The sequence below is a fragment of the Coturnix japonica genome, chromosome 16 (genome assembly GCF_054131305.1).
Source record: "Coturnix japonica strain WE chromosome 16, WE-NBRP24, whole genome shotgun sequence".
In the NCBI taxonomy this organism is placed as follows: Eukaryota; Metazoa; Chordata; class Aves; order Galliformes; family Phasianidae; genus Coturnix; species Coturnix japonica.
The window spans coordinates 1,779,734-1,796,628 of NC_140678.1; the positions used below are offsets into that span (position 1 = coordinate 1,779,734).

A 16,895-nucleotide genomic window follows, 5' to 3' on the forward strand; every position below is an offset into this window, starting at 1 on the left:
CTGGCTCTTCTGTCTGCAGGTGCCTTGAGAAGATGAGAAGCAATGCCCCAGCTGCACATTAGTGCCAGCTCCAGCAGTGACTGGAACTCAGCTATAGTTCAAAACTGTAAGAGCAGTACAATTCAAATAAGTTGAAGCAGAACTGAATCTTTAAATAATCAATTTAATTAGATTAAACATACCATTATCTAAATATATTCTCTCCAATAGGAGTTACAGTGCACATAGAAGCAAAAGGAAAAGCTGAATTCTAAGCCCAGCCCAATATCCAGGCGCAATCAGTTTGTCATCCAGCCATCTATTAGCATCTCATCCTTCCTCCAAAAGAGGAAAGCGGTAATTCATCATGGTCTTAGAAAATACCTTAAACCGTCATTGCCAGAACTTAGTTCTTGAAGCCATTAAGTGCAGCCTTGAAAGTTTTACTGGACGAGACTACCTTGAATGGCTACTGAGTAGTGGAAACGACTGCAAGGTCAGTTTAAAATGGCTGAATCTCTAGCCTCCCACTCTGCACAGCTAAAAGTTGTTTCTTAGATCATGTGTTGGAAGCTCCAGCCTAAGGGAAAAGTCTAAAACCACCAGTGCTGAATCCATTCCCCTTTATTTCAAGACAGTGTCTGGACATGGGAGAGAAGTTCTGGTTTCAGGGGGCTTGCTGCCTGTTCCTGTCTTGATGCCTCAATGTCTGACATGACTGCTGCATCCCAGGCAAGAGTCAGAAGAGCTGAGGGGACCTGGAACAGAGAAAGCAGTGTTACTAAGCTGCAATACAACACATCAGTGCTGGTAAATGCTGTAGCCTGAATTTCCTACAGGTCCTTAAATTTTATTTGATGGAGGCCTTATAGCCTTGAATTAGCCTTGATGCAATTGTCTGAGCTTAAAGAAGGGACAGAGCACTACTGTACTGAAAGCTGAAGATGCAAAGTTATGAGCAGCAGCTGACCCTGACAAGCAGGGCTTGGTTGCCACCTGAAGACCCCTGTGCAAGGTGCCATCTCTTACTCACCAGCCCACACTCATTGAAAGCCAAGTTCTCATCTGTCAGTTTGAGACCTCCTGGTCCCAAAAGCTCGAAGGGCAGCCAGTTATCTCTGAGTGCTTCTCTTACAAAGTTGTAGAGCACAGATACGGGTTCACGTGCATAAAAAGTACCTGCCATGAAGAAAAAGTGACATAGAGGAAGAGTCTCTGGCATTTAGCTAATGCAGTCTTTTGTGGTAGCTTTCATAGGGCTCCAGTACCGATGCAACTTCATAAACTACTTCAGGGGCATTGGAAGAGCCTAATTCTACTGAAATATAAAAGCAGCATCCCTAAAGAAAAGTGCCGCTTCACATGTTGTAAACCCCTGCCGGCCTGTAACAAAGAACTGGGAAAGCCTGAAACTATTTCTGGAGTTCTACAGCAAGAATTGAACAGGATTTATACTGTTGTAAAGCCTGCCACCACACAGGCAATTTCACGCTGGTTACTATAGCAAACTCATCTAATGATTCCAGCTTGCTAGCAGTAGCCTGGGAAGAGCACATTTAATTAGTAATGCCTTGAGATTCTTTTCCTCTATAATGAACCCTGGTTTATAGTTCCAACCCTATGCAGGTGAGGCACATAGAAGCCTCAAAGAGTGTAAAGATTCATACTGAAACATTACTCTCTTTCTGTATTCATTCTAACAGTTGTGTTCTGCACATCTCAAACCTGCCTACCAATCTCTTCTGCTACAGGTACTCTCGAAAGCTACTAGGGATGCACAAAGAGAGGGTAAGAAGTCTTACCTTGGAGAAGGTAGCCATCAGGAAATCGAACTCGTAACAGGGTATAGTTGTACTTCCGCATTTCCCTTTGTTCTTCTTTCTCTCTCATGGCTCTTGTCCTCAGCATTAAAGCCTTTTCCACTGCTTCTGTCCTTTAGATAAAAAGTGGTTTTTTAGCATGAAGAAGTGGCATACAAGGTAGTTAGCTGGCATTGCGTGCCCCCTGGGTAGTGGAGGCCCTCACTTGAAACCTGCTCACCGGAGCCGTTGCTCTCGTTTTATCTCTTCTGCAGTGAGGTTGTAGAAGTCATTTGGCAGCTCAAATCGGGCAGCTTCAGGTGATGGTTTAAATACACAGAGCTGGCGATCCAGCTGGAGTCGCAGCGGCTCACAGCTTAAAAGCTGGTCTTTATAGTACTTAAGGTCTTCCAACCTGGTCAGCATTTCTTCCTTCAGTACGTAATATTCTTCAGTGGTGTCTACAACCAAAAGCACGTTCACGTATGAAATTTAAGGGCAATAATCTCCAGAAAACCTACTGCCTTAACAAGAAAAAAGCAGGACCAGAGGCTGTTCATGTAAAACAGCCCTGAAGTGTGAAGCTCTCAGAGCCTCCCCTGGGATGTCCCATCACTCAGGCTGCTGCCTTCACTTTATAATACACTTAAATATCTTGCCTTGTCCTGGAACAGGCAGTGTTTTTGTCTCAAACCCAACAGACTGGAAAAATTTATGTATGCCTTCCAGGCAGTTTATCCTTTCCTGGAAGAAAAGGAAAAATATTAAATGTAATCTGCTCCAGGCAAGGAGTTCCCCAGGCAGAACAGCTGCAACAATCCTGATCTCACCTGAAATACTTTGTTCTGTAGTTTGATTTTCTGGTACTTCTCCTCCTCTGGATGCTGATAGATATTGTCCAAGTATCTGCAGAAAAAGGAATGTATTTCATGGATTACAGCAGGCACTTTAGGACATGCTGCCCCCATGTGTAATGATCACATTGTGAGAGATACCATAAGGTCTCATATGGAAAAGTAAGGAAAGCAAACTATTCATTTCAAGCAGCACCTCCTAAACCTCTTGGACCAGTAGATCAACTCAAAAGCATCTCAGACATTGCCTGGAGTGCAGCAATGCCTGTTAACCTTCCAAGGAAGGGACAAGCTCCCTGCGTGCTCCATCCTACTTACTTGGCCATGGTTTCTACACCCACTCGGACTTTGTCCCGATCCTTATTAAAGGTGTGAATCTCCATGATGGAGGCGGCCACTGGGTCTACTGCGAAATACTGGGAAAGAAGAAGAGAAGTCGTGGGTGGACTGACTATTCTGTACAATCAAAGAGCATTTATAGCAAGCCAAAGGGACAGGCACTTATAACATCTGAACAGAGCCTGCAGTCTGAGAGATAGGGGAGAAGATAGGAGGGTAACTGCTGTATTGCTTGAGGGGATTAATGCACAAAATGAGTTAAAATGGAAGCAGCACAGCCTGCAGATGTAGATCTCACCGACTGGATGGCTTCTCTGATGTGTTTTTCTTTCTCATCTTTCCTTACAACTGCGCTGGTCAACGGGCAGATGAAATAAACCCCTGAAACAGAGGGTTCAGCTGCAGCTTCCTTGTACGAGAAGGCTGGGTCCTAAAAGAGACAAAAGCAGGCGCAACTGAATGATGTTTGTATTGGATTGGATTGGATTGTTGTGGGTTGTTTGCATATATCTGTAGGGCAGGAACAACAGCACTCTCAAAGCATTCATTTTATCATAGGGAACAAGCTGCTCGTACCTCTTGGTCTGCACAAACCCCTTTCTCACTTGCAGCTGCCTCAGCCATCAGCTCCTTTCTCACTAGGAGAGAAAAAATCCCAGTTATGGCAATAGGGAAACAGAGCTCTGCTTCCTCAGAGTGCTTTGCATTGCACAGCTGATTGCCTTAACCCCATTTCTAAGAGGTTTGTCATCAAGGAGCCAGCTCCAGCTGCCAAGATGGGGACTCTACGCTCAGCCCTACAGCAGCTGGTTGAGCTTGAAGGTAACACTGATAAAGCTTTGCAGCCCAGCCAGGCTTGTAACTGCGAGGAATCTCCTACCCTGGTTCTTTATGGCCTCGTAGGAGGAAGGTGGCTTCGCTTTGGGCTTCAGCTCCATCCGAGCCATCGCTGCCGCCGCCGCCATCTGTGCTTCATCGGTGGGTCCTTGTCGAGGCTTCGGTGCTGCCTCTGCTTTCGGCTTCTCCTTGGGGACCCTACAGGACAGAACGCAGCTCTATGGGCCCCTTGACCGGCAGTAACAGCTTTTAGCACCCCAACCAGCCCTTGGATGGACTCAAGGTATAGATCCCAACCAGCCCTTGGATGGACTGAATGTATGGATCCCAGCCAGCCCTTGGATGGACTCAATGTATGGATCCCAACCAGCCCTTGGATGGACTGAATGTATGGATCCCAGCCAGCCCTTGGATGGACTCAATGGATCCCAAACAACCCTTGGATGGACTCAATGGATCCCAAACAACCCTTGGATGGACTCAATGGATCCCAACCAGCCCTTGGATGGACTCAATGGATCCCAACCAGCCCTTGGATGGACTCAATGGATCCCAACCAGCCCTTGGATGGACTCAATGGATCCCAACCAGCCCTTAGATGGACTCAATGTATGGATCCCAACCAGCCCTTGGATGGACTGAATGTATGGATCCCAGCCAGCCCTTGGATGGACTCAATGGATCCCAACCAGCCCTTGGATGGACTCTATGGATCCCAAACAACCCTTGGATGGACTCAATGGATCCCAAACATCCCTTGGATGGACTCAATGGATCCCAAACATCCCTTGGATGGACTCAATGGATCCCAATCACTCCCAGCCCCATTCGTTAACACAGCCCCCCCCCAAGCCGTGACGTCCCGGTCCCGAGCTCCATCTCTGGGCCCAACGGGCGGTACCGAGCGGTTACCGGCGGTGCAGAGCCCCGTACCGAGTCGGTTCCGAGAGTTTCTGGCCTGGTCCAGCGCTTCGAAACTTCAGGTCGGCCTTGATCTCCTGGAAGAACTTGCGCATAGCGACGGAACCGGGACCCGAACCAACACCGGAACGGTACCGGCCGCGCCCACCTCCCACTTCCGGTCTGCTCACGTGATCGCACCCGGAAGTAGGTGGGGGCAGCAACGCCTTCCTGCCGCTCTATCCCGCCGTCTCTGTGCGCGGTCCTCCAGGCTCCCCGGGGCTAATGGACCTGTATGGTGTCCTATATTGGACCCTTCAGCCCCACTATGGGGCAGGTAAAGTGGGTCAAGATGCAGATCAGTGTTCTGAATTGGAATGGACCTCTAAAAGCCATCTGGTCACACTACTGCAGAGAATAAGGACACCCACAGCTTAGAGAGCCCCATCCATAGTCATATTATCCCCATAGACACCTCTTTGGGTCCTTATACCCACTCTAAATCTCCCCTCTCTTAGTCTGAAGCCATTTCCCCTTGTCCTATCACACAGACCCTGCTAAAGAGCAGCCCCTTGTTTCCTATAGCCCCTATAGGTACTGAGAAACCACTCTCATCTCCCTATGGAGCCTCCTCTTCTACACAGCCCCAGCTCTCAACCCATCCTACATCATTTTTATGGCCCTCTCTGGTCACACTCCAACAGGTCTGTGTCTCTTTTGCACTGGACTCAATGCTCCAGGTAAGCTCTAACCAGCACAGGGGCAGATCCCCTCCATCATTTCCTATGGCCTTCTAAGCAGCCCCAACAGGGAACACAGCACACTCAGTTTGTTCTCACTCCTCTCCCATAGGTGTAATTGCTCCGTAGTTAATCCCTGCCACACGTGTGGGTTGTGTTTGCTAACAGCCTCAGCAGGCTCAGCTGCATCTCATCCAGCTTCCATTTCTCACTTGGGATGCAGCAGCAAATTGTTGCTTAAAAGCTGAGCTAAAGCAGGATGAATCGGATGGGCTGGTTGGGTTTGGCTCCGTGAAAGCACAGAAATCAGGTCATTAAATCACAGGTCTATGATCCTAAATCAGCTCTAATTCCTTTGCATGCTCCCTGCTCCTTTCCTATCCAACTTTCCCCTATATTAAGGGCAAGCTCTCCATTCCTATCCAACCTTCCCCTACATGGCTGTGCTCTTTAAGGGATGCCTTCCATACCCCCAGCCCTGCTCTCATGGTTATATCAGGACAATTCCATGGAGCTGCTGGGCTTTAACCACCCTAAAGCTCCATCCCATGGGCCTTAACCTCCATCCCAAGGGCTTTAACCTCCCATGGGCTCCATCCCATGGGCTTTAACCTCCCTAAAGCTCCATCCCATGGCTCTGGGAGGCTCATGTTGCTTATCTGTCCCTAACGAGATGGCTGCTCATTGCTTTTTCCCCCTCAAAATCATTCACCTTCGTGCCATGGGGACCCTCCCTGGCAGCCTATTCCCCTCTCATAGCTCATCACACTCCCTGACCTCTTTAAACCTATAACCCCCATATACCCCAATACCCCTCCATATCTCCCCCCCCATCCATACCCCTCTTTACCCCCTCCCCTCCAACGCTGGACCCAATCCCGTTATCCCACCGTACCCTCCCTTCTTTCTAATGGGTGAAACAGCAAAACGGCACTTGTAACAACTAATAGAATCCGTGTATACCCAAAGAAGGAGGGACATCCTGAGGGCCGGACCGGGCCTTCCCCGCCCCCGTTACTTGCTGCTGCCCGAGGCCTGGGCCTCCGCCGCCGCCCCGCCCCGCGGCCGCCATGCCGCACAGCTTCAAGCCCGGAGACCTCGTCTTCGCTAAGATGAAGGGTTACCCGCATTGGCCTGCTAGGGTGAGCTTATGGGGCCGCACCGCTATGGGGAAAGGCTCAGGGAGGGGGTTGAGATCGGGTAGGGCCGGTATTGAGGCCCCGCGTTGAGATTAGGCCGAGTGGGAGCTGAGGTCCCGTAGTGGTAATGGGGTTATGTGATGGTAATGGGGTTGTGTGATGGTAATGGGGTTGTGTGATGGTAATGGGGTTGGCTGGGAGATGGGGAGCGATCCCTGTTCTGCCTTTCTTTCCCATTCCTGTGCCCTGGTGTTGTGCCTCCTCCATCCCATAGTCCAGCGCTGATGCTCGGGTTGAATGGCAGCTGAGCCTTGTGCTGATAATTGGGTCCTATGATGGCACTGGGACCAAAGCAGGGAGCTGAGGTCCTGTACTGACACATGGGCCAAGCCCCAACCCTGCCCTGCTCTCCCAGACCTTTGCCTGGGTCCCCGCTGGGTTTGTACCCCCATCCCCTGCCCCATCCTTCCATCCCCAGCCTCATCCCTCCACTGCATCGCACACCCATTCAAACTAAGGGGATGATTGTGTGGCAGTGCCCTTTGCTGGGGGCAATGTTGGGACATATTGAGGTGATACTGATGTGTGCAGGAGGCTGTGAGCTCTCAAGGTGCAGGAACAGAGCTGTGCTGTTGTGCTGCAGGCAGAGTGAGGGGTGATGGAGTTCATGTGCTGGGGATGGTTGTGCTGGTGGGCAGCCTTATGCATCTCCATCCCTAATGGTGCCAGCATGGGGCATGCAGGGCTTGATTGTGGTTCTATGGGTGCGAGAGCTCGGTGGGTCGGTCCAATGGTGAGTGGTGCCGTGCAGGACCGGGACCTGCACCGGGTGCTGGAGACAACACTGCTTGGCTGCACCACGCCAGGAGATTTGGGATGCCAAGCCTTGCACCAACGTGGGTCTGGGTCCCGGCACCAAGAGGACTCGGCCCTTCCAGCATTGCGCTCGCATTGCCCACAGCATCTCCTGCTTTAGCTGGCTGCTCCTTTGGGAATGCTCCTCCTGAAGACTCCCCAGCGTGTGGGGGGCCCCCGAGGCTCCTGCTTGTGCCCCAGACCATGAGGAGCAGAGCGAAGGGCACCGGAGCCAGGAAGAAGACTGGGGTGCCCGTACGTCCTGCTGGCAGCTGGGCTTTGCCTGTGGCCTGTCTGCAGCCAGGAGGGACCTTCAGGCCACCCGCTGGAGCTGCCACCCCTGGGCATGGAGGGGCTTGTCCTAAGCAACCTGACGAGGGGCACATCGTGCCCAGCTATAGCCATAAAGCATCTGTGGCGGATCCCTTCTGTTCCTCTTCTAGAGCTCCTGCTTGGCCGTAACGCTGCATTAGGACTCTGTGCGTAGCAAGTTCCCTGTCCGGGTGCTTTGTTGCCGTGCTTGCCTCCAAGTGTGTGTGTGTGCTGGAGTCCGACGCTGCTAACCGGGGCTAATGTGCCTTGCAAAGGATGTACCCAAGCCGCTCTCTCTGACCACCTCCTGCTTTGGGTTTCCTTTCAGATCGATGACATCGCGGATGGTGCAGTGAAACCCCCGCCGAACAAGTACCCCATCTTCTTCTTCGGCACTCACGAGACGTAAGCGCTGCCTCGTCCCCCCTTCTCTGGGCTTTGCCCCGCTGCTTCTGCTCTGGGCTCACTTCTGCTTTGTTTCTCTCCAGCGCCTTTTTGGGTCCCAAAGACCTGTTCCCTTATGAAAAATATAAGGACAAATATGGGAAACCAAACAAGAGAAAAGGCTTCAACGAGGGATTATGGGAAATCCAGAACAACCCTCATGCCAGTTACAGTGCCCCTGCGGTGAGTGCGGGCCTCGCGTGGCGGGGGGTCAGCAAGGATCCGGGCTGCCTCCAGCTCTCCTTTTCCTCCGAGTCGCTCTCCTCCTTTTTCTGCTTGTCACTGCTGTGGTGTCTCTGCGCTTCCATCTGGCAGATTGGCTTTCTCGGGTTGAAATAGCTTCCCCCTTCCTGCCTCTCCTTTCGGTGAGTCCGGCCCTCCTTGTCCTATGCGAGGTACTGCACCTCTGCCCCCATCTATCTTAGAGTTGAAACAGGGATGTGCTGTTTGTGCCTTGCCCAAAGAGGATTTCTTTGTCAGTGTGAGAATGGAGGCTTGCTGGTCCCTGGCTCCTGGACCTGTGTGCATTCCCTTTCTTCATCCATTTCCAAAGTCCTGAGCCAAAAGCCACTGATTGCTCCTTCATAGCAGGCTGGGGAACGGCTCTTTGCTGTCAATTGTTCATGTGTACGAGGGGTGTTTTGTAACCATTATTGTATGATACAATTTATTGTATAGCGATCTTCAAAGAAGGCGTCCAAAGCAACTTCATAGGCAGTTGGTCTGAAGAGGCAGAGGAAGGTTTTTAAAGGTGAGCTATGAAGACATGATGGTCTGGAGGTAGGCAGGCTCAGATGTGCTGCTGGCGGTGCAGGAGAGGAGCGGTGGTTTGAGTAGCTGTGGGAGAAGGCTGGACCCGAGGATGCAGTTGTAGATAAGGTGAGACCCTGGTGATCTTTGAGAACCTGGAGAACAGCTTCACTTGTATGTAGTGGTGGGAGGGAGGATGGCAATGGTGAGGAAGGCAGCACCTTCTACTCAAGAGATTGCTCAGCACCACTGTGAACATCTACCAGACTTAAGAAACTGATTCCTGAAGGGTCTGCTGTGACTGGGTCCACGGCAAAGATCCCAACGGGGCCACAGGTCTCACTGAAGAGTCTGAAGTTGAGGCCTTTTTGGTTTTGAGACCTAAGTGAAACGAGGTGTCAAGATGAAGAGAGACTTTCAGCAGCAAGACTTCAGTGCTGGAAGAACCCTGGCTCTAAGGTCAGCTGGTCCTGTTGGCTGTGAAAAGAATGGAAGAGCCCAGAAGAAGCAGCTCAGATGTTTCCTTCCTCTTGGATACTATGTGCCTGTATGAGGAACATCGTGGCAGGTTGATGAGAAGCTGGGAGACGTTCCCTGTGTGGAGTGATGGAACAGCATGGAAGAGATCCCAACTGGGCAACAGCAGGGCTGCTGTGCTGGACTCCTTTTGCAGGCCATTCTGATGGGGAAGGTGTATGAGAAGGAAGAGGTCTGGCCTGAAATGAGCTGCTGGAGGAAAGACTGAGCCACGCCACCCAGCCCTGCTTCTCTGGCACCTGCAAGGCAATGGAAAGCTGTAGTCCACTCACCTACAGGGGATGTCAAGCTCAGGCTTCTCCAGGGGTCTTTGGCAGAGCATGAGGATGCTGGGGAGGGGAGCAAGGAAGTGGTAGGTGGAGCTGAGCCAGGGGAGCTGGAGGGAAGGTGTTTCTGGTGGTCTTGGGGTGGTGTGGAAGGGGTCCTGGGGAAGGGGATGCAGAGAGATTAGAAGAGGGTCACCAGCACGCTCACCCACGGGCTGTGTGATGTTGTCCTTCTGCCCCAGAACTGTGCTGAAGGGCCCTGGCTCTTGTTGGGGACCTTACCTGTGCTCTTCTGTGTGTGCTCCTCTCTGCTCAATGCTGCTGTTCGTTGCTTGCCACCCTTTTGTGCCCCTTTTCCTCCAGCCTGGTACACCACAGACCTGCTGGTGCAATAACATCATTGTTATTTCCTCTATCTTTAGCCTGCCAGCTCCTCTGACAGTGACATCCCCGAGAATGACCCGATGGGGGGAAGCGATGCTGGTGATGATGAAGAAGATGCTGCCATGGCTGCAGTCACCACAGAGAAAATGGAAAGCGATGAGGACTCAGATCGAGGCAGCGACCACAGCGGGCTCAAGCGAAAATCACTGGCAATGAAAGTGAGTGTGGGCTGAGGCAGTGGGGATGGGGGGCTGTGCCAGTGTGAAAGGGGCTGTAGGGTGGTTGTGGGGCTCAGTGTGTGTTCAGGGGTCTTGTGGGTGTTGTGCTTTGTTTGTGAAGCCAAGTCCTGGTGTACGTCTCTTCTGAGTGCATGTGACCTTTCCATTGGGGCTGATCCGATAAAGCTGGGCAACCTTTTCCTCCCTTTCTGTTGTGGGAAGAGAGGGGGTTGACTTCTCACTTTGTTGCTTCTTGAGTATCAGATGCCAGTGGCAAAAAGGCCTCGGAAATCTTCAAGTGAAGATCAGGGCAGCCCCTCCCTGACAGAAGAGGAGAACTCAGAAACGTCTTCTGAGTCAGAAAAAAACAGTGACCAGGTAAGAGGGTTTGGGATATGATTGTATGGAGACTGGCAGGATGCTACTAGAAGAGCAGCACCATCTGTGGAGCCAGTGGCACTGAATCAGGGCCTGGAGGAACTGACTGGCTTCACTTTCATGAGATCTTTCCCTGTTTCTTAATATTTGGGTTCTCCTTCAGGACTTCACTCCTGAGAAGAAGCCAGTGGCCAGAGCTCCCCGTAGGATGCCTGCAGGGGGAAGGAAGAAGAAGGTAAAAAGACTCCTGAAGTGGTTTGTCTGTATACGTTGTTATATCAATTTCCTCCAGGCTCCTTGGGTGATGAGGGACCTGGTGCTGTCTAGGAAGGTGCAGCAGGTGACTCCTCTGTTAAGTAGGGAGGCTGAACTCTATGCTGCCTATAGGAGATGGGGCAGGAGGGCTGTGCTGTGGGCTGGGTATAGGTCCAGCACTAGAAGAGACCTTGTTTCTGTCCCAGTGACCTTGCTGGGCCCTGTGGTTCTGTGTCTGGGGATGTCAGCTGCTCCTGTTTCCCACATCCAACCCCACTTTTTACTTACAGAAAGTGGAGTCTGGCTCCGACTCTGACTCCAAGGTGGATTCAGACTCAGAAATGGGAAACGCGACTGTGGACATGACCAAGTCAGACTCCAACTCGGATTCAGACTCCGATGTGTCTGTTAAAAAGCCTCAACGGGGCAGAAAGCCAGGTAACACCAAGGAGACTTCACCTACTGCAACTGAGCCACTGCTGGCTTCTACAAGATACTGGAGAGCACATAAAATTGGGTGCTTCTGAGGTTCTGGCATCCGTTTCTATTGTGGGCAGCATCTAATGCATGTCTGAGCATCCCCTGACCCCCTGATATGGGGCAGTTTTCACAAGAAGCTACCAGGGCTCCTGCTGAACATCTCTTTGTCTTGCAGCTGAGAAACCCCCTCCCAAGCCCCGTGGTAGGAAACCGAAACTTGAGCGTGTCCCTATCAGCTCCAGCAGTGATAGGTGAGATCAGTTGCAATGGGATTGGAGTGTTGTCACCCGCTGGGCTGGGAGGTGTCCCTGGCCTCATTTCTCACAACAAAGGTTCCAAACACACTCTTGTTTCTTGTAGTGATAGTGACAGTGATGTGGACCGTATCAGTGAATGGAAGAGGCGAGATGAGGAAAGGCGACGGGAGCTGGAAGAGAAGAGGAAGAGGGAACAAGAGGAAGAAATCCGGCGGCTCCGGGAGCAGGAGAAGGAGGAGAAAGAGAAAAGGAAGGAGAAAGCAGAGAAGGGCGAGGAGGTGCATTCAGACAGCGACAGTAGTGCTGATGATGAAGTGGCCAAAAAGGGCAGAAAAGGCCGGGGTAAGGCCCCATCCTCTTCAGACTCTGAGCTGGAGATGGAGAAGGAGGTGAGTACAGGAGGAGAGCTGGTATCAAATGACAGCCCACCATCACTTTGCCAGGTCAGCAGTGGCCTCCAGTAGTGGCAGTGACCTGCTGCCTTGGTCTTCTATTACACTGGAGTTGCAGGAAAGGGATGTATCCCTAGGGCAGCAGTTCCCTGGGCTCTGGAGGCCTCACCCAGCTTGTGTCCCTGTGATGCTCTTCCTCCCACCACAGTCATCATTTTGCCCTTCAGATAATGGAAAGGGTTAGCAGGGCTCGGGTGAAGCACTGAGAAAGGCTGCAGAGGGCTTCTGGCAGCTGTGGTTCCTCACTGGCAGAGGAAGGGTCATTGTTTCATTCTGACGCCTGTTTCTCTGTGTAGAGCTGGGCTATGAAAGCATCATGCAGATCTGAGTTCTGAAAGGAAATGTGGGTCTGCCCACATAGGCAGGTATTGCAGGCTGGGTGGGCTGTTTTAAGTACCAGCATGTTTACTTCTGGAGCAGCAGATGGCTATGCTGTAACCCAAGGCTTTTTTCATCTCATGCAGGGGACAGCCCTGCACCCAGACCAATGGTGCTGCTTGCCTGTGGCTTGCAACAGTGATATCATGGGTGCTGGCTGCTGGATTTGTTGGATCACACCCATGTGGGACTGGGAGGACCAGAGTGGGCCATGGCTCTGTCTCCCTCCTGCAGTGTTTGGAGATGGGGGGGGGGTTCTCTGCTTCAATCTGCTTTTGCCTGCATTGTTCTCTCCTTTCAGGTAAAGAAGCCTGTGAAGAAGCAGCCCTCAGAGTTGTCAAGGAAACCAAATCAGAAGGAGAAGAGAGGCCGAGCAGAGGAGAAACCACGAAACAAGTCAGCATCTCCCCTCCCTGCACACAATGCTCTTTGCTTTTGGGGACAGATCTCCTCCTCTACTGGTGCCCAGTCCCTTTTGAGGACACCCCGGAGTGAGGATGAACATCCTTATGGAGCTGTCAGTGACAGCAGCACCCATAGGGGGGTTTCTTTTTTCTCCCAGAGCTGAAGGGGCTGATTGAAGTGTCTGGTGGGCACCAGGCTGAGCTCCCTTGTTTTTTTCCAGCCCACACAAGGGAAGATCGTTGTGGTATCCCCAAGCACCTTGCTTTGAGTTCTGCCTTTCTGCAGTTCTGGGATGCTGGGGCATGGGGGAGCTGCTGTCTCAAAGCTCCTTCCTGTGTGAGCTCGGAGATATGTCTGCAAGCACGGGTGGAGTGTGGCAGGGCTCATGCTGTTGTGCAGCCTGGAGGATGCATTGCCATGAGCTGTCACCTTTCTTGCTTGCCCAGCAACAGGCAGGTGGTTTCACCTGCAGGCATCCCTTGAATGACCTTTTTCCTTTCTTTTCCCCACAGGCCTTTGAAAGTGGAAAGAGGCCGGAAGAAGTCTGACCTGATCCCTGAAAGGAGAATGGAGAAGAAAAAGGGTGAGAGAGAGTGATTGCTTTTAAGAGAGGTCACAGAAGGGTGAGAAGGGAGCCAGGGCTGGTTCCTTTCCCAGTTGGAGCTGGAGGAGGGTTCTTTCCAGTTGGGATCAGTGTGGCTGTGCTTGCACCTTTCCAGCATGGCTGTGGTCCCTGCATCATGTTGGAAAGTGTTTACAGGGTGTGCAGAAACCACTTTCCTACATACATTGCTGCCAATTTTGGCACACCTCAGCCCATCCTCCTCATAGAGGCTCATGCTTTCAGCCTTGGATACATGGGAAGAAGCCAGTCCCCTTTTAGGGGAGGGGTCCTGGGTAGTGGCATGTTCCATACTGGTGACCTGATACATTTTTCTGTCTCTTGCTGCTCCAGAGCCCACAGTTGAAGAGAAACTTCAGAAACTTCACAGTGAGATCAAGTTTGCTTTGAAGGTGGATAACCCGGTGAGTGCTTGAATACATCAGCCTGGCCTGGGAGGTCCCAGCTTGTGTTCTTGGCCATCAACTAAGCCTTGCCAGCTGCTCAAGGCAGATGTCTTGATAGTGGGTGCTGTGAGGGAACTGTGCTCACAGCAGTGCTGGTCCTGGGTGCCCACTCAAGGCTGCTCTGGTTGCCCCCTTGGGAGCTGGTAGGGATGATTCTGTCATTCCCATTCCTATCCCCACAAGCTGGGGGGTGGTTTTCTTCTCACCTGAGCTGAGCTGGTGGAATTGGGGCTGGAGTTCTGTAAGATTGGTTTCTCCCTTGAGGCAGATCCAGAGTTTTGCTGAAAAACCCCATAGGGGTTTAGCAAATGAAGTCCCTCCGGCTCCCAATTTATTCCCCCTGCTGCCAGTGCAGAGAGAGATGTAATCCACAGAGACACTTCCAGGCAGTTTCTGATCTTGGTGCCATCCTTGCAGGACATCAAGCGGTGCCTGAATGCATTAGAGGAGCTGGGCGCACTCCAGGTTACCTCTCACATCCTCCAGAAACACACTGATGTGGTGGCTACTCTGAAGAAGGTACGGCAGGTGGAGGACTGAGCATCCACTGGGAGGGCACAAGCCTGCTTAGGGTGCTACAACTCCAAGGTTGTCCCTGTTTCTGTTGCAGATCCGTCGCTATAAAGCAAACAAGGACGTGATGGAGAAAGCTGCTGAAGTCTACACCCGGTTGAAGTCACGTGTCCTAGGACCAAAGATGGAAGCAATCCAGAAAGCCAACAAAGCTGGGCCTGAGAAGGACAAGGGGGATGTGGAGAAAGGCCAGGAGAAGCTTTCAGGAGGGGAGACACAGAATGAGAAGGGAGAAGAGGAAGTGAATGCTGGTAATGTGCCCTGCACATCTTGGGGTGGTTCCCTGCTCCATCTGGGTGTGTAGCAATCCCAGGGCTGTGCTCAGGGCACAGCTGGTCCCATTGTGGACCCATGTCTGGCTCATGTCAGGCTGTGGAGCTGCCTGGAGAAGGGGCAGTTTCATGCCAGCTTCCCCCACAGGGTCTAGGGACTGCATTTTTAAGTGAGACTTTGTGGGATGAATATCAGACGCTCGTGGCAGTAAGAGCAGAGGGCAACCTCAGTGCCCACACCCTGGTTTTGAGTGTCTCTGGAGCAGCTTTTGGGCCAGACTCACTCTTTGAGCTGTGGTCCAGGGCACCAGGGAGATGAAGGAATGTGGAGACGCCCTTGGAGGGGCTCTTGCACAGGCAGCTGGTGGCTGGATTCTTCCTTTGTCTCATGGCTTTGAGCCCAGCAGTCAGTCCTTGGCTGGGCACATCCTAGTAATGGTGTAAGAGCTTTCCTGGATGGGACAATGGGGAAAATCCATGCTGAAGTCAGCCTCTGGGCTTGGGCAATTGAGTCTTTGGGGCCATTCAAGTAGCTGTCTTGGTCAGGTCAGAGCTGGGCTTGGCTGTGTATGGAGACAACCTGCTGTGCTGGTCCTGGTGGTGCCCAACCCCTTGGGTGGGGTGGGGTGGGTGAGAACTGCCCCAAGAGCCCAAGTGTCCCAGCCTGTCTCTTCTCTACAGACTTGTCAGGTCCTGTGAATGGTGAATCCTTGTCCCAAAAAACGGAGGGCACAGAAGAGCAGGAGAGAGACAAAAGCCGAGGGCCAGGAGCTGGAGAGCTGGAGGCACCTAGCGAGGAGCCCCATAACAAGTGAGTGGACGAGGGGCAAATGCAGCACATAGGAGCTCCTTGGCATCTGCCATCTATCCAGCTTCAGCTCTGCAGGAAGCTGAGCTCCCATTTGGCCACATATGGGGGATTTCATGGGTTGTGGTGGGGCTTATCCTGGCTTGGGAAGGGGATTCTGGGGGGGTCAGATATTTGCTGAGGTGGTGCCTTTGCTCTCCTTACAGTGTGCAGGATTATCCCAGCACCGAACGGGAGAGGGCTCGTGGGGAGTCAGAGTCTGTGGATGATGCAGAGGAGAGCTGAGGATGCGGATTGCTGAGCACGTGGGACTGCCTGCAGGAGGATGTGGAGGGGCCACATCACCTGCTCTGAAGGGAGACTGGCCTCTGCCTTGCCCATCTTTGCGTTACTTCACTAAGTCACACAGTAGCTGATGTCTTAGGTCTTGTCCTGTGCCCCCGACCCCGTGAAAGCACTGAATGTGGGGGGAGACTGTGCTGTTTTGTCTGTATTTGTCCCTCCTTTTTTTTTTTCTCCTTCCCTCCCCTCCCCTCCCAACCTAATTTCTTGTGATTTCAACCGACATGAAATGAATATAAAGGGTTTTTTAATGAAAAACACTACGAGCCATAGTGTCTATTTCTTAAGGCATCGCTGACTGTGACTAGGGGTGGGCAGGAGCCTCCCTTATCCCTTTGTCCCTACCCAGGGCTGGGACCAGAGCAAATCCCCAAGGCTCCCCATTCCTTTGGACCCCGAGCTGGGCTGAGCACCCAGACTTGGCCCTGCCCCTATTACAGCTGTCCCCAAGGGGTGATGATAGGGCCTGGTTGCACTCCCAGCCTTCTTCATTGTTCAGTGCTGGGTGCAGAAGGGACACAAGGACTTTTCTCCCCCCAATGGGAGATCTTCATGCTGTTGCTTTGAGTCCCTTTCTCCCTCCTGTAATGTTCTTTCCAGCTGGTTGCAGCTTCTCCCCTATGTTGGCTGGATGGAAGGGGGGGGTTGGAACTCACCAGTGGCAGCATCCTGCCTTGTGCTGGGCAGCATCTTGTTTGTCTGTCTGTCTTTCTGCTCTTTTGCAACAAGTCTGAAGCTTTTGTACATGGAAAATAAAGATGTTCCCAGCTCAACCAGATGCTGCGTCCTCGTGTCCTGTTTGTGCCATGGGTCAGGCACTGCCAACACAGGGTGGTGTGCCTTGATCCAAGGCTGGTGTTGCTGTAACACCCTG

General features: G+C 52.1%; 2 protein-coding genes across 5 annotated transcripts; one reads left to right on the plus strand and one right to left on the minus strand.

Moving 5' to 3' along the window:
• Positions 1 to 143: 143 nt before the first annotated feature.
• UBXN6 (UBX domain protein 6) lies at positions 144 to 4,893 on the minus strand. Its single transcript, XM_015886531.3, has 11 exons — positions 4,742 to 4,893; positions 3,852 to 4,006; positions 3,548 to 3,609; positions 3,270 to 3,401; positions 2,951 to 3,048; positions 2,609 to 2,684; positions 2,438 to 2,522; positions 2,020 to 2,239; positions 1,782 to 1,912; positions 1,013 to 1,158; positions 144 to 737 (listed from the first exon to the last, which is right to left on the minus strand). Exons 1-11 carry the CDS (start codon positions 4,822 to 4,824, stop codon positions 609 to 611), a joined length of 1,317 nt encoding a protein of 438 aa, XP_015742017.2. The 5' UTR covers positions 4,825 to 4,893; the 3' UTR covers positions 144 to 608.
• A 1,606-nt stretch (positions 4,894 to 6,499) lies between these two features.
• HDGFL2 (HDGF like 2) lies at positions 6,500 to 16,281 on the plus strand. Of its 4 annotated transcripts, none has more exons than XM_015886524.3 (16): positions 6,500 to 6,590; positions 8,083 to 8,159; positions 8,243 to 8,381; positions 10,174 to 10,353; positions 10,612 to 10,731; positions 10,895 to 10,966; positions 11,277 to 11,424; positions 11,642 to 11,717; positions 11,827 to 12,112; positions 12,855 to 12,949; positions 13,471 to 13,541; positions 13,914 to 13,984; positions 14,444 to 14,545; positions 14,637 to 14,850; positions 15,553 to 15,682; positions 15,886 to 16,281. In XM_015886524.3, exons 1-16 carry the CDS (start codon positions 6,519 to 6,521, stop codon positions 15,962 to 15,964), a joined length of 1,932 nt encoding a protein of 643 aa, XP_015742010.2. In that variant the 5' UTR covers positions 6,500 to 6,518; the 3' UTR covers positions 15,965 to 16,281. The 4 variants fall into 4 exon arrangements, with proteins under 4 accessions (XP_015742010.2, XP_015742011.2, XP_015742012.2 ...); XM_015886525.3 differs by having other exon boundaries at positions 10,618 to 10,731; XM_015886526.3 differs by lacking the exons at positions 8,083 to 8,159; positions 8,243 to 8,381.
• The last annotated feature ends 614 nt before the right edge of the window (positions 16,282 to 16,895 follow it).